At 48.5% G+C, this 15,464-nt stretch overlaps 3 protein-coding genes across 4 annotated transcripts in view; 2 read left to right on the top strand and 1 right to left on the bottom strand.

The window, feature by feature from the left end:
- Positions 1–832, top strand: part of LOC122558017 (sperm flagellar protein 2-like) — a 15,501-nt gene extending 14,669 nt beyond the window's left edge. The window contains exon 5 of the mRNA XM_043706351.1: positions 820–832. Coding sequence (XP_043562286.1) covers positions 820–832 — 13 coding nt within the window. The remainder of the gene's footprint in view (positions 1–819) is intronic.
- Positions 833–3,537: 2,705 nt separating this feature from the next.
- LOC122558012 (interleukin-7 receptor subunit alpha-like) lies at positions 3,538–15,417 on the top strand. Its single transcript, XM_043706344.1, has 4 exons — positions 3,538–4,054; positions 8,846–8,924; positions 13,976–14,051; positions 14,804–15,417. Exons 1-4 carry the CDS (start codon positions 3,814–3,816, stop codon positions 15,338–15,340), a joined length of 933 nt encoding a protein of 310 aa, XP_043562279.1. The 5' UTR covers positions 3,538–3,813; the 3' UTR covers positions 15,341–15,417.
- LOC122558013 (ciliogenesis and planar polarity effector 1-like) overlaps positions 6,504–15,464 on the bottom strand; it is a 30,128-nt gene continuing 21,167 nt past the window's right edge. The window contains exons 3-4 of one of the 2 annotated variants that reach the window (XR_006314002.1): positions 9,783–9,917; positions 6,504–6,782 (exon numbers count right to left, since the gene is read on the bottom strand). Coding sequence is in view for 1 of the 2 variants with exons in the window: in XM_043706346.1 (XP_043562281.1) it covers positions 9,875–9,917 (43 nt within the window). In the remaining variant the exon portion in view is untranslated. Of the gene's footprint in view, positions 6,783–9,257; positions 9,918–15,464 lie in introns of those variants that run through there. The other variant, XM_043706346.1, reaches the window with a different exon arrangement.

Consider the following 15,464-nt stretch of genomic DNA (forward strand, 5'->3'; position numbering starts at 1 on the left):
TGTGAACTGTAACTTTGACTGGAGTGGTCTGAATTACTGTCTGATTGGAGAGACTGAGACCAGATAGCCAGAGCCAGGGGGAGTTGAGGAGGGGCAGGGGGTTGCCAGGAGGTTGTAGGGGCTGGTGCCATGATCACAGATTAAAGGGGGAGAGGAACCCCAATGAGAGGGTAGGTGGGTATTGGGACGGGGGGAACAGGGGAGGGCAACAAGAGGTGGGCCTCATGAACAGAATGAACCGAGAGGAGAGAGAGAGAGAATGAGAGAGTGAGGAAGGGAAGAGGGGAAGAGAGAAAGAAGGAAGGGCAAAGAGAGAAAAGGGGGGAGAGAGAAGAGAGAGAGAGAGAAGGAGCAGGGGATGAGAGAGAAACAGGGAATAGGACCATGGAAAGGGGTGGGGAGGGCAGGGGGTAAGCTTGTGCTGGTCAACTGGGAAAGTGTTAGCAGAGAGACTGGACTGAATGGTCTCAGACATTGGGAGAGAAGGGGGTAAGGAAGACAGTGAAGAGACCTCATTGAGTACCTTCTCTCGCCTGAGGGTGGGGATGAGAGTTCGGGGTTTAAAGAATGGGTGAAAGACGAGGAACAAGCTGACACAGTTAGAAACAATGAGAAGAAAGAGAGGACTGCAGTTGCTGGAGACCTGATGAAGGGTTTTTGCCCGAAGTGTCGATTATCCTGCTCCTCGGCTGCTGCCTGACCTGCTGTGCTTTTGCAGCATCACACGTTTTGACAGTTACAAACAAGCAAACTGAGAGAGATGCTATTCGCCAGGTCAAGTTGGGATTTGGTACAAATGCCACTCTTCCACAAAAACAGTCTCAGTGCTTGAATCTCCAGCAGGTAGAGCTCTCAGACAGGTCTCATACAGGTACCTCAGTCATGAAGCAGCCAGGTCGGTCTGTCTCAGTGAGGGTCAGTATCTCACACTAACGGCCCTCTGTCTGACTCAGTGAGGGTCAGTATCTCACACTAACAGCCCTCTCTCTGTCTCAGTGAGGGTCAGTATCTCACACTAACGGCCCTCTGTCTGTCTCAGTGAGGGTCAGTATCTCGCACTAACAGGCCTCTGTCTGTCTCAGTGAGGGTCAGTATCTCGCACTAACAGCCCTCTGTCTGTCTCAGTGAGGGTCAGTATCTCACACTAACGGCCCTCTGTCTGTCTCAGTGAGGGTCAGTATCTCGCACTAACGGCCCTCTGTCTGTCTCAGTGAGGGTCAGTATCTCACACTAACAGCCCTCTGTCTGTCTCAGTGAGGGTCAGTATCTCACACTAACAGCCCTCTGTCTGTCTCAGTGAGGGTCAGTATCTCACACTAACAGCCCTCTGTCTGTCTCAGTGAGGGTCAGTATCTCACACTAACAGCCCTCTGTCTGTCTCAGTGAGGGTCAGTATCTCACACTAACAGCCCTCTGTCTGTCTCAGTGAGGGTCAGTATCTCACACTAACAGCCCTCTGTCTGTCTCAGTGAGGGTCAGTATCTCACACTAACAGCCCTCTGTCTGTCTCAGTGAGGGTCAGTATCTCACACTAACAGCCCTCTGTCTGTCTCAGTGAGGGTCAGTATCTCACACTAACAGCCCTCTGTCTGTCTCAGTGAGGGTCAGTATCTCACACTAACAGCCCTCTGTCTGTCTCAGTGAGGGTCAGTATCTCACACTAACAGCCCTCTGTCTGTCTCAGTGAGGGTCAGTATCTCACACTAACGGCCCTCTGTCTGTCTCAGTGAGGGTCAGTATCTCACACTAACAGGCCTCTGTCTGTCTCAGTGAGGGGCAGTATCTCACACTAACAGCCCTCTCTCTGTCTCAGTGAGGGGCAGTATCTCACACTAACAGCCATCTGTCTGTCTCAGTGAGGGTCAGTATCTCACACTAACAGCCCTCTGTCTGTCTCAGTGAGGGTCAGTACCTCACACTAGCGGCCCACTGTCTGTCTCAGTGAGGGTCATTATCTCACACAAACAGCCCCCGGATGTCACAGTGAGTATCAGTATCTCACACTAACAGCCGTCTGTCTCAGTGAGGGTCAGTATCGCGCGCTAACAGCCCACTGTAAGTCAGGGTCAGTATCTCACACTAACAGCCCTCTGTCTGTCTCAGTGAGGGTCAGTATCTCGCACTAACAGCCCTCTGTCAGTGAGGGTCAATATCTCGCACTAACAGCCCTCTGTCAGTGAGGGTCAGTATCTCACACTAACAACCCTCTGTCTGTCACAGTGAGGGTCAGTATCTCACACTAACAGCCCTCTGTCTGTCTCAGTGAGGGTCTGTACCTCACACTAACAGCCCTCTCTCTGTCTCAGTGAGGGTCAGTATCTCACACTAACAGCCCTCTCTCTGTCTCAGTGAGGATCAGTATCTCACATGAACAGCCGCCTGCCTCAGTGAGGGACAGTATCTCACATTAACAGCCGCCTGCCTCAGTGAGGGTCAGTATCTCACACTAACAACCCTCTGTCTGTCTCAGTGAGGGTCAGTACCTCACACTAGCGGCCCTCTGTCTGTCTCAGTGAGGGTCAGTATCTCACACTAACAGGCCTCTGTCTGTCTCAATGAGGGTCAGTATCTCACACTAACAGCCCTCTCTCTGTCTCAGTGAGGGTCAGTATCTCACACAAACAGCCCTCTGTCTGTCACAGTGAGTATCAGTATCTCACACTAACAGCCGTCTGTCTGTCTCAATGAGGGTCAGTATCTCGCGCTAACAGCCCACTGTAAGTCAGGGTCAGTATCTCACACTAACAGCCCTCTGTCTGTCATAGTGAGGGTCAGTATCTCACAATGGAGAAAGTGAGGTCTGCAGATGCTGGAGATCAAAGTTGAAACTTTATTGCTGGAACAGCACAGCAGGTCAGGCAGCATCCAGGGAACAGGAGATTCGACGTTTCGGGCACAGGCCCTTCTTCAGGAATGAGCAGAGAGTGTTCAGCAGGAGAAGATAAAAGGTAGGGAGGAGGGACTTGGAGGAGGGGTGTTGGAAATGTGATAGGTGGAAAGAGGTCAAGGTGAGGGTGATAGGTCGGAGTAGGACGGAGGCGGAGAGGTCAAGAAGAAGACTGCAGAAGACTGCAAGGGTCAGTATCTCACACTAACAGCCCTCTCTCTGTCTCAGTGAGGGTCAGTATCTCACACTAACAGCCCTCTGTCTGTCTCAGTGAGGGTCAGTATCTCACACTAACAGCCCTCTGTCTGTCTCAGTGAGAGTCAGTACCTCACACTAACAGCCCTCTCTCTGTCACAGTGAGGGTCAGTATCTCACACTAACAGGCCTCTGTCTGTCTCAGTGAGGGTCAGTATCTCACATTAACAGCCGCCTGCCTCAGTGAGGGTCAGTACCTCACACTAACAGGCCTCTGTCTGTCTCAGTGAGGGTCAGTATCTCACACTAACAGGCCTCTGTCTGTCTCAGTGAGGATCAGTATCTCACACTAACAGCCCTCTCTCTGTCACAGTGAGGGTCAGTATCTCACACTAACAGCCCTCTCTCTGTCTCAGTGAGGGTCAGTATCTCACACTAACAGGCCTCTGTCTGTCTCAGTGAGGGTCAGTATCTCACACTAACAGGCCTCTGTCTGTCTCAGTGAGGGTCAGTATCTCACACTAACAGGCCTCTGTCTGTCACAGTGAGGGTCAGTATCTCACACTAACAGCCCTCTGTCTCAGTGAGGGTCAGTATCTCACACTAACAGCCCTCTGTCTGTCTCAGTGAGGGTCAGTATCTCACACTAACAGCCCTCTGTCTGTCTTAGTAAGGGTAAGTATCTCACGCTCACAGTCCTCTGTCTCAGTAACGGTTAGTGTCTCACACTAATGGCCCTCTGTCTCAGCGAGGGTCAATATCTCATACTATCGGCCTTCTGTCTTCACCAGCAGAATATGAATGTCACTGCCTGTTCCCTGAGACTGCAGATGAAGAATCTGATTCCCAGTTCCGAATATCTGATCCGGGTTCGATCGATTCCTGATCAGAAATACTTCAAGGGAATATGGAGCGAATGGAGTGAGACTGTGAATTTCCAAACCCCACAACGTGCTTACCGACTGAGCGCAGGTAAACACTTCACTCACATCGATATCATATCCTCACAGTGGACACGCACTGTCGAGGGTCATTTCACCACTGCAATGTCTAAAATGTTTAAACTGAAGGGACAGGATACCTAGAGGCAGAAATAAAAACAGAAATTGCTAGAGAAATGCAGTCAGTCCAGCAACATCCTGGGGAGACAGAAATATCATTAATATTTCAAGTCTTCTCTCTCACAGATATAGCCAGGCCTGCTGTGTTTCTCCAGTACATTCTGTGTTTGTTTCAGATTGCCAGCATTTGTAGGATTTTGGTTTTGTTGTAGCTGGGAACAGAGAGTCTGCAGGCATGGAGGGTCTGGACTGAGAACTGGTTTGTATCAGATTCACTTGTGAAGATTTTGAACACAGCAGGAGAAACCTTTGCATAAAGGTATGATGGTGTGCAATACACTCCCCATGTTCACAATTAAAACAGAAACTGCCTCAGGATTCAGTTGGAGAAGGAACTGGAGGAGAAGGTGCTGGAGGGATTTGGGAATGGGGGGGGGTGAATGTGATTGGAGCTATTCCCTTGTGTGGAGAGTACGTGCCATCATAGACTGGACGGCTCGAATGGCCTGTTGGTGTGCTGTGTACACTTTCCAGTGAATGCTGACAAACCTCTGGCCAACTGAGATCAAAGGAAATCAGGACAGAAATAGAGCATCCAGCTCCTGTCTGTCAACCAGGCCACTGGTGTTCCGGTTCGACATGACTGCTCCGGTTTACAGTGACAGCGCTTTGATAACAGTCCGGACAGTGAGAGTTCACCTTAATGCTTCTGGCAGTACTTTCTCTCGCCCCTCACAAAGCAGAGAACAGGGACACACGAGTAATGACACCGAGCTAGCCACTCAAACACCAAGGCTGGTGCTCTGGGAAAAGGTTTGAATCTGACCAAAGCACACAGTGACTTTCAAACTGAATTCATTAACTTGGAATTAAAATCAAGCTGAAAGATGACCATGAATTAACTAAGAACAAGGAACAGTACAGCACAACACCAGGACTGGGCTGACACATGATGACTTTTTAAACTAAAAACCTTATGCCTCTTGTGTGGTCTGTGTCTCTCTATTCCTTACTCATGTCTCTGTCAAGGTGCCACTTAAACATTGCGATTGTATCCGTCTTTCCCACCTCCTGGCAGCACATTCCAAGCACATACCACCCTCTGTGGAAAAAAACCTGGCTCTCACATCTCCTTTCAACTGTCCCCTAGTGATGGACATTTCTTGCCTGGGAAAAAGACTCCGACTACTCATTCTGTCCATGCCTCTCATAACTTTGTAACCTTCCATCAGGCTTCCCTCAGCGTCTGATGTTCATCTGAAGTTGTTGCCCATCTCTCCATGTAGCTCACACCCTCCAGACCTGGCAACATCCTGGCAAACCCTCTCCAAAGTCCCCACATCCGTAATGTGGCAACCAGAACTGTACGCAGTGTTCCAAATGTGGCCTTAACTAAAGTTCTGTACAGCTGCAACATGACTTGCCAATTTTTATACTCTCTACCCAAATTATGAAGGCAAACGTCCCTGTGCCTTTTTGACCACCTTCTCCTCGTGTTGTCACTTTCAGGGAACTGTGAACCTGTCTGCCTAGATCCCTCTGTGTGTTGATGCGACTAAGGGTTCTGCTGTTCCGTCCTGCGTTAGATCTGTCAAAATGCATCACCTCACATTTCACCCGGATTAAACTCTATCTGCCATTTCTCTGCCGAAGTCTCCATCCTATCTACATCTCGCTGTATCCTCTGACAATCCTCCTCAGAGGATATCTGCAGCTCCCCCAATCTTTGTGTCGTCCACAAACTTACCCATCAGAACACTTACATTCTCCTCCAAATCATTTCTATATATTACAAACAACAAAGGTCCCAGCACTGATCCCTGCAGAACACCACTAGACAGAGACTTCCAGTCAGAAAAAGACCCTTCCACTACTACCTTCCTATGACAGAGCCAGTTCTGTCTCCACCTTACCAGCTCACTGTGGACCCCATGTGACTTCACCTTCTGTATCAGCCTGCCATGAGGACCTTGCCAATGGCCTTGCTAAAATCCATGTCAACAATATCTACCACCCTGCCCCCACCAATCATCTTTGCTACTTCCTCAAAAAACTCAATCAACTTTGTGAGACCTTCCCTTCATAAAGCCAAGCTGCCTATCCTTAATAAGTCCATATTTTTCTAAATTCCAAATTTTAAAAATTATTCCATGGGACATGGGTGTCGCTGGCTGGGCCCAGTATTTACTGCCTGTCCCTAGTTGCCCCTTGAGAAGGTGGGGGTGAGCTGCCTTCTTGACCCACTGCAGTCCATGTTCTGTAGGTAGACCCACACTGTCTTTAGGGAGGGAATTCCAGGATTTTGTCCCAGTGACACTGAAGGAATGGTGACATTTTCCAAATAAGGATGGGGAGTGGCTTGGAGGGGAACTTACCAGGGGGTGGTGTTAAACTCACCAATTTCAATGATAACCATTCACTGTTTCATTTCTCAGGGAAATCCCTAACCAATCGGAATCATCCTGTGGGGTTTAAAATGTAAATAAAACCTGGCTGTTAACTGTCAATCAGCATCAATGGCTGCTTTTTCTGTGCCACCCTGTATACCAATCAGAGTTCACTGGCCAACCAATCAGTAGGCTCCTTTCACACACCGAAGCCTTGATTTTCCTCTTGAACTGGTATTCTTGTGAATTGTCCTGATGAGAGCAAATAAGAATCTTTAACAAAGTGTGTCTTTTCTCACTTACAACTTACTGTGAATAAGCTTGAGTTTGACTTGATGTCTCCTCAATAAGCTGGCCACATATGGAGCTGAGAGATTTGTTCAGTTGCATTCCCTTTGCAAACTATTCCACTTTACTTTGACTTAATGGAGACACCTTACACATAACCAGATGAACCTGGTGCAGGAAGGTGGGACATGGTGGCCTGAGAATGAGGATGGCCTTCTGGGTTTATCGCTAGACTAATGATCCAGAGAGACTCAGGTGACGTTCTGGGACATGGTTTCAAATGTCTCTTCATGTGAACCCACCCCACCACTAGTTTGTTTTAAGTCTGTTTGAACATGCCGGTGATATGATTTGGTAGGTCTCTGTTTCCAGCTCAGGCAATGCCCCACTGGTATAACCTTCACTTTTCCCTAGTCCTGGAGCCAGTACCCAATGAATTGGAACTCAATTCTCTCACACTGATCTCTGAGCCACACATTCACACAGCTTTGCAAATTCATCATGAGTTCACTCTAACTGTGCACAGCTTTCCAATCGCTCTTGATACCTTCCCTGTAGGACAGCCAAAAATCGGCACTCAGAACATGTAGACTACCTCCATCTCTTTCTTCAACCCTACCGTAACCCTTTTGAAACTGAAAATCCTTTCAGTGACCCCGCCTACTCTTCTGAGTGACCTACAGAAAACCTTGGAATGATGCCCCGCATCACCCAATCACTGGGCACAACTGAATTTCGTTTCGTGCATTGAATGTTATTTTGCACAAAAATATCTTCCCAGGTACAGAAAATGGCTTTCATCACAAGTTTAAGGGTATGAATTCTGAAGGTGTGAATTTTTGAAATTGTTTATCCCAGAGGCTGTGGCCCCTCAGCTATTTAGCATATTCACAATCAAATCATTTTAAAACCAAATGACGTGGGATTGGTAGGGACATTAAGGTGGTGTGTCCGCTATACTATTGTCTAGAGGGGTGGAGTCAGTTCAAAGCATCAGATACAATTAGTGGACGCTCATCATTAATTTGTCCCAATACAGGTTTAGTTGTGCATCTTAAACCTGATCCCTTCAGCATCTTGTCTTCTTCCCTTGACTTTTGTTTGGTAATTCTGAAGGCGGCGTTTGGGATGCTTGCCTTCGATGGTCAGAGCATTGAGTATAGGCAAAGGGGTGTCACGTTGTGCTGTGTGTAGGAGGCTGAGGGGTGACCTTACACAAGCTTATCAAATCATGAGGGGCGTGGATAGGGTGAATTGACAAGGTCTTTTCTCTAGGGAAGGGGAGTCCCAAAACTAGAGGATATAGGTTTAAGGTGAGAAGGGAAAGATATAAAAGGGACCTGAGGGGCAACTTTTTTACACAGGGTGGTGCTTTTATGGATTGAGCTGCCAGAGGAAGTGGTGGAGGCTGGTACAATTGCAGCATTTAAACGGCTTTGGGATGGGTATATGAATAGGAAGGGTTGAGAGGGATATGAATTGAACATGGGTACACGGGACTAGATTAGTTTGGGAAACCTGGTTAGCATGGATGAGTTGGGCTGAAGGGTCTGTCTCTGCGCTGTCTGATTGTATGACAATGTGTTCATGACCCAAGGAGTAATCTCGAGATTATTACCTTTGAAGTTGTGCTTTTTAATTTCATGCTGAGCTTTCTCCAATGCTGTCAGCAGAGTCCTGCTGATGTTGCTGGCAGTCACCTGGACAATGTCAGCAGGATCCTTCCCCACTCTCTGTAATCTCATTCCAATCCCAAGGAGGCAATCTGAACCCTGTGACAGGGCGGGCAAACCCAGCCTGGACAATGCACTCTGTTGGTGTCAGTCCCACACTACAATCACTGTCGCAACTCATCCGACAGACTGAATGGCCCTGGCCCGCAGACCTCTGAGATTGTACTGGGTAAATACAAACAAACTACATGCACACTGCACAAGGACAGTGAAACAGGCAGAAGGTGCTATTTGAATGCCACAATGGAATGCCATTATTCTGATACGTGTTTATATTTTGGCTTTTGGCTACAGGTATCAAGCTAACCATGTCCTTACTGACCCTGCTTCTCATCATTGTAATCGGCCTCAGTGTACTGTGCTGGGAAAACAGGTCAGTGCCATTCAAAAGCTTTTACTACACAGAAACGTAAACTGTGCCACAAGCAATCCCCCTCCCACAGCCCCGTGTACCCTCCTCCCCCATCACGGACCCTAGCTCCCCCACACTGTGTACACTCTCCCCCTATCATTGGATGACACAGTGGCTCAGTGGTTAGCATGTTGCCTCACAGCGCCAGAGACCCGGGTTCGATTCTAGCCTGGGGTGACTGTCTGTGTGGAGTTTGCACATTCTCCCCGTGTCTGTGTGGGTTTCCTCCTACAGTCCAAAGATGTGCAGGTTAGGGTGGATTGGCCATGGGAAATTGCCCAATGTTCAGGGATGTGTAAGTTAGCTGGGTTAGCCATGGGAAATGCAGGCTTACAGGGATAGGGTTGGGGCTGTGGATTGATCTTCAGGTGGTCGGTGTAGACTTGATTGGTCGAATAGCCTGATTCAACGCTGTTGTGATTCCATAATCATTGACTCTACTTGCCCATTTAATCTCTTCCAAAGGCCCAGTATTCATGAGTTCACTCCCACCCATGTTCCCTACTCCATATCCAAATATATTCCCCCATATCACACATATCCATATCTCCCTTTCCATGCCCACCCATATCCTCCACTCTACACCGACCCAAAGCCTTCACCTCACACCCACCCTTATCCCCAATTCTTCCCCCAAATCCCCACACACAAGACAGCAGCATTGGGGAGAACCTGCTCCTCCAATCACTGGCTGGTTTTGTCCCACACTCTCTGCTGATAGGCTTGACAGGATGCCAATCAGCAGCATACCAGGAGAGATACAATCTGTGATTGGAGAATGAAGAAGCACCAATGGGTGAGTCACTGGTGGGTTCTTACCTTGGGCTTGGCCAGGCTCCAGCGTGGTCCCTGGGAAGGCAGGGGTCCAGGTTTAGTGCGGATGAGGAAACTCCTCGGGAGGGAAGATGTTTCTATTGGACGAAGTAAGGACCAGCAAGATCAAGGAGAAAGAGGCTGCAAAAAAAAAATGTCAGTTTGAAGCCTGTCAAAAAATAATACTCAGCTAACTGCAAACAGGAATACTCAAAACCAAATGAGGCAGCACGGTGGCTCAGTGGTTAGCACTGCTGCCTCACAGCACCAGGGACCCAGGTTCGATTCCAGCCTCGGGTGACTGCCTGTGTGGAGTTTGCACATTCTCCCCGTGTCTGTGTGGGTTTGCTCCGGTTTCCTCCCACAGTCCAAAGATGTGCAGGTCAGGTGAACTGGCCATGCTAAATTGCCCATAGAGTTGGGTGCATTAGTCAGAGGGAAATGGATCTGGGTGGGTTGCTCTTCGGAGAGTCGGTGTGGATTTGTTGGGCTGAAGGGCCTGTTTCTGCACTGTAGGGAATCTAATCTAATCTCAGGGGAAAGGTACATTTGAAAATGAATGTGGAATCTCTAGTTTAAGGTTGCATAAATTCAGAAGCTACTAAATAGGGGAAACGTGGTACATGCTATGTCATGCATACTGTGTGCCAATGGTTACATTTAACTGCAATCTGAGAAGAACTGAAAAGAGCAGGAAACTCTCATGGTAGAGCTTGAAAGAAGATTCTGCTGAACGATTTTGAAAACTTAGGAGTCATAGCATCGTAGAGATGTACAGCACGGAAACAGACCCTTTGGTCCAACTCATCCATGCTGACCAGATATCCCATTTGCCAGCACGCGGCCCATATCCCTCCAAACCCTTCCCATTCATATACCCAGCCAGATGTATTTGAAATGTTGCAATTGTACCAGCCTCCACCACTTCCTCTGGCAGCTCATTCCATACACGTACCACCCACTGTGTGAAAAACTTGCCGTTTAGGTCTCTTTTATATCTTTCCCCTCTCACCTTAAACCTATGCCCTCTAGTTCTGGACTCCCTCACCCCAGGGAAAAGACTTTGTCTGTTTATCCTATCCATGCCCCTCATAATTTTATAAACCTCTATAAGGTCACCCCTCCGCCTCCGACGCTCCTGGGAAAACAGCCCCAGCTTGTTCGTACTCTGACCAATAAAGGAAAGCATACCAAATGCCTTCTTCACTATCCTATCTATCTGCGACTCCACTTTTAAGGAGCTATGAACCTGCACTCCAAGGTCTCTTTGTTCAGCAACACTCCCTAGGACCTTACCATTAAGTGTATAAGTCCTGCTGAGATTTACCTTTCCAAAATGCAGCATGCAAAATGCAGTCATAAAGTTTCTACAGCACAGAAAGAAGTCCTTTGGCCCATCATGTTGGTCATCAAACATCCATCTATCGAATCCCACTTATCCTCACCTGGCCCATGGTCTTGCCTGCGTAGTAGGTGAAGTGCCCATTTTAATACTTCCTCAATGTTTTGACGGTTCCTGCTTCTAACATCTTTTCAGACGACAAGCTCCAGATACCCACTACCATTTGGGGAAACTTGATTTGATTTATTATAGTCTGAAGTACAGTGAGAAGCTTTGTTTTGTGAGCAGTATTGGCAGATTATAGCAAACAAGAGCATGTAGATCATAATGTGTTTAGACAGACGAGACACTTACAGACTCTCAGCTTCCATTGCTTTCCTGAAATCTCCTTTAAACCTTCTGCTCCTTACCTTAAAGGCAGATAATTCCCCTGGCCCTGGCCACTTGCATCCTAGGATCATAAAAGGGGTAGCTACAGCGATACTGGACGCATTGGTTATAGTGTTCCAAAAATCCTTCGATTCTGTAGAAGTATCACAGGATTGGTGAACTACTAATATAGGGGAGAGAGGCAAAAAAACAGGTATCTATAGGCCAAGGAGCCTAATATCTGTTGTTGGAAACATATTGGAATCAATTATTAAGGGAGTAATAGCAGAACATTTCGAAAATCCGAATGTAATCATGTAGAGGCAGCCTGGCTTCATGAAGGGGAAATTGTGTCTGACTAATTTATCATAGTTTCAAGCAGAATAGGTAGAGGGGAACCAGCAGGTTATATTTGGACTTCCAGAAGGCATTCGTCAAGGTACCTCATAAACGGTGAAGGCATAAGAGCCCATGGTGTGGGAGGTGGGATATCGACGTGGATAGAGCATCGGTTAATGGGCAGGAAACAGCGAGTGGGGATACAGGCTTCCTGTTCAGGTTGGTGCCCTGTAATCAGTGGGGGTCCACAGGAATCTGTGCTGTCTCCATTACTGTCTCCATTACACACTAACCACTTGGAGGAAGGAGGCAAACGTACTGTAACCAAATTAGCAATTGACATAAAAATCGATGGGTAGGCAGATGGGGAGCAGGGATACATTGAGTTTACAGAGAGATATCGATGGGTTAGTGAGCAAAACGTTGGCTCATGGAGTGTAATGTGGGAAAATGTGAGGTGGTTTAGTTTGGAAGGGAGAAAAGCACAAATATTATTGAAATCAAGAGGAACTGCAGAAAGCTGCAACCCAAAGGGCTTGGGGGAAACTTGTACACAAAGCCCAGAAGGCTCACACACAGGGGACAACAGGTCATCGGGAAGGGCGAAGGGAATGTTGGCCCATATTTCAGGAAGGTTGGAGTATAAGAGTAGGGAAGTCTTACTGGAACTGTACAGGGTGCTGGGAAGAGCACATCTGGAGCACTGTCAGCAGTTTTAGTCCCTCATTGAAGAGAAAGACATCAGCTCATTGGAGGCAGCTCAGCTCCCAGTACGGGGAGGGAAGGGATTGTCTTAGGAGCAAAGGTTAAACAGGTTGGGACTCTACCCACTGGGTTTAGAGAGTGAGAGGTGATCTCACTGAAACAGATTGGATTCTTAAGGGGTTTGTCAGGGTCGGAGCTGAGAGAGTGTTCCCCCTCAGGGGAGAGTCTGGGACCTGAGGGTACAGTCTCTGAATAAAGGGGCACCGATGTCAGACTGAGATGGGGAGGAATTCCTTCTCTCAGAGGGTTGTGAGTCTTTGGAACTCCTTGTCACAGAGAGAGCTGTGGGGGCAGAGTCCTCGTGTATATTTAAGGCTGAGAGAGATTCTTGATCAGTCACAGGGTCAAGGGGGAAGAGCAGGAAAGTGGGTGTGAGGAATGTCGGATCAGCCACGATCCTATTGGATGGGGAAGCAGGCCTGAGGGGCTGAATGGCCTCCTCCTGTTCCTGACGGTCTTACACTTGGCAATTCCGACCCCAGAGCCTTCTCCACCATTAGATTTGAATTTTTGAGGAGGTAATGAGCATGATAGACAAAAGGGATAGCAGAATGCTGCCCACAGAATGGCCTGGGAATCGAGGTCAGGAAAGGCAAGGCTACCCCACAATAACCCCCAGGGAACTCCAGCTCAAACAAAACATCAATTTACCATCACCTCTCGGTTTCCTGTCACTCACTCGAGTCTGTATCTGTGTAGCATCAAAGTGGTTCAGAGGAGTTTCACTCACCTCATTCCTGGGATGAAGGGATGGCCTTATTAGAATACGTTGGAGAGGTTCAGCCTGATTGCATTGGCCATTTGAAGGATGAGAGGTGATCTTATTGAAACATATCAGATTGTGAGGGGGCCTGACAGACTACATACCAGGAGGAGGAGACTGAACTACAGGAGATAGTTTAAGACAAAAAGCCTCCCATCCACAATGGAGTTGAGGATAATATTATTTTCTCTCTGAAGTGTTACACTGGGGTATTGTCTCCATCAGACAGCAGTGGACACTGGGTCATTTCAGACTATTTCAGGCAGGTTACTGGTTGTCAAGGGAGCTGAATGTTCTTGGGGCTGGACAGGGGCCTGGTGCAGACCAGCTACAATCTCATTGTCGAGTGGAATGGCTCAATGGACTAATTGGCTCCTTCTGCTCCTGTTGATCCACCAGCCTTCAAATGAAATTCCACATTGCTCAATCTCTCTGCCCCCAAATACATCACACCATGACATTTTACAATCTCTCTACAAACTAAATACACATGCAGCTATCCTGATGGAGGTAGTGTGTTAGGACATGGGGAATATCCTGGTAACAGGGAATAACCCACCTCAGATTGTCCACCGCGCTCTGACTGTGGACAATGAATTTATTCAAATGTTTTCCTTCCAGGATCAAGCCACGCATCTGGCCCAAAATTCCAAACCCAAAATTTACGCTGGACAAGCTCTACATGAAACCAAACAAGGTAGGTTTAGCAAAAAGAGCTGGGAGTGTGTGATAGGGGGCAATGTAAAGAGGTTTTGTTACTCTGTATCTAACCCCGTGCTGTCCCTGTCCTGGGAGTGTTTGATGGGGGACAGTGTAGAGCCCTGTCCTGGGAGTGTTTGATGGGGGACAGTGTAGAGGGAGCTTTAAACTGTATCTAACCCCATGCTGTCCCTGGGAGTGTTTGATGGGGGACAGTGTAGAGGGAGCTTTACACTGAATCTAACCCCATGCTGTACCTGTCCTGGCGGTGTTTGATGGGGACAGTATAGAGGGAGCTTTACACTGTATCTAACCCCATGCTGTCCCTGTCCTGGGAGTGTTTGATGGGGACAGTGTAGAGGGAGCTTTACTCTGTATCTAACCCTGTGCTGTCCCTGTCCTGGGACAGTTTGATGGGGGACAGTGTAGAGGGAGTTTTACACTGTATCTAACCCCGTGCTGTCCCTGGGAGTGTTTGATGGGACAGTGTAGAGGGAGCTTTACTCTGTCCATAACCCCGTGCTATCCCTGTCCTGGGAGTGTTTTATGGGGGACAGTGTAGAGGGAGCTTTACTCTGTATCTAACCCNGGGGACAGTGTAGAGGGAGCTTTACACTGTATCTAACCCCATGCTGTCCCTGTCCTGGGAGTGTTTGATGTGGACAGTGTGGAGAGAGCTTTACTCTGCATCTAACCCCGTGCTGTCCCTGTCCTGGGAGTGTTTGATGGGAGCTGTGCTCTGTGTTACAGATGGGAGCGGTGAGCTTTAATCCGTCCAGCTTTCTGGATGTGATGGAGAGTCGAGTGGACACGATTCAGGTGAGAGGGACCTGGATTACTCGCTGTGCCCCATCCTCAGGGAGTGAGCCTGCTGACTCGAACACCGCACCAGAGAGGGAGTTGCTGATGACAGACAGAGCACCAGGAGACATCGGGGACACCAGCTGGCAAGGAGGGAAGTGTGTGGGCCAGGACCGGGCGGACAGTCCACAGGATGTGAGGCTGGCCAAGAGAGACCCCGAGGGTGAGGGGCTGCCTGACTCTCACCATGACCTTGTCCCAGGGCCTGAGGGTCAGAGCACAGTGAGGAAAACCACACCTGGGCACAGCCACAACCATGGCACAGCCAGTGGGGGGCTGAGGCTCAGTGATCAGGGCACTGGGCAATCTTGCATTGATCAACTGGATCAAGGGACAGGTCTGGGATCTACATTAGCTAAGGGATGCCCTCTTACCACATCTGACCAATCATACATCACCATGTCCAACCTGTACAAGATCCAGTGAGAATGTAACCCCTCTGCCCCCACCATCACCCACCAGATCCACACACCTCCCTGACCCACTCCCCACCCCCCTGAGACCCACACTCCCAACCCCCCAGAACCACACTCCCCACCCCGCAGAGACC

This window comes from Chiloscyllium plagiosum, chromosome 16 (assembly GCF_004010195.1).
Source record: "Chiloscyllium plagiosum isolate BGI_BamShark_2017 chromosome 16, ASM401019v2, whole genome shotgun sequence".
Classification (NCBI taxonomy): Eukaryota; Metazoa; Chordata; class Chondrichthyes; order Orectolobiformes; family Hemiscylliidae; genus Chiloscyllium; species Chiloscyllium plagiosum.

Coding starts and splice junctions, on each gene's coding strand:
- LOC122558012 (XM_043706344.1), top strand. CDS start 3,814: ATGGCCCTCTGTCTCAGCGAGGGTCAATATCTCATACTATCGGCCTTC. Junction 4,055..8,845: donor TGCTTACCGACTGAGCGCAG/GTAAACACTTCA, acceptor TTTTGGCTACAG/GTATCAAGCTAACCATGTCC. Junction 8,925..13,975: donor GTACTGTGCTGGGAAAACAG/GTCAGTGCCATT, acceptor TTTTCCTTCCAG/GATCAAGCCACGCATCTGGC.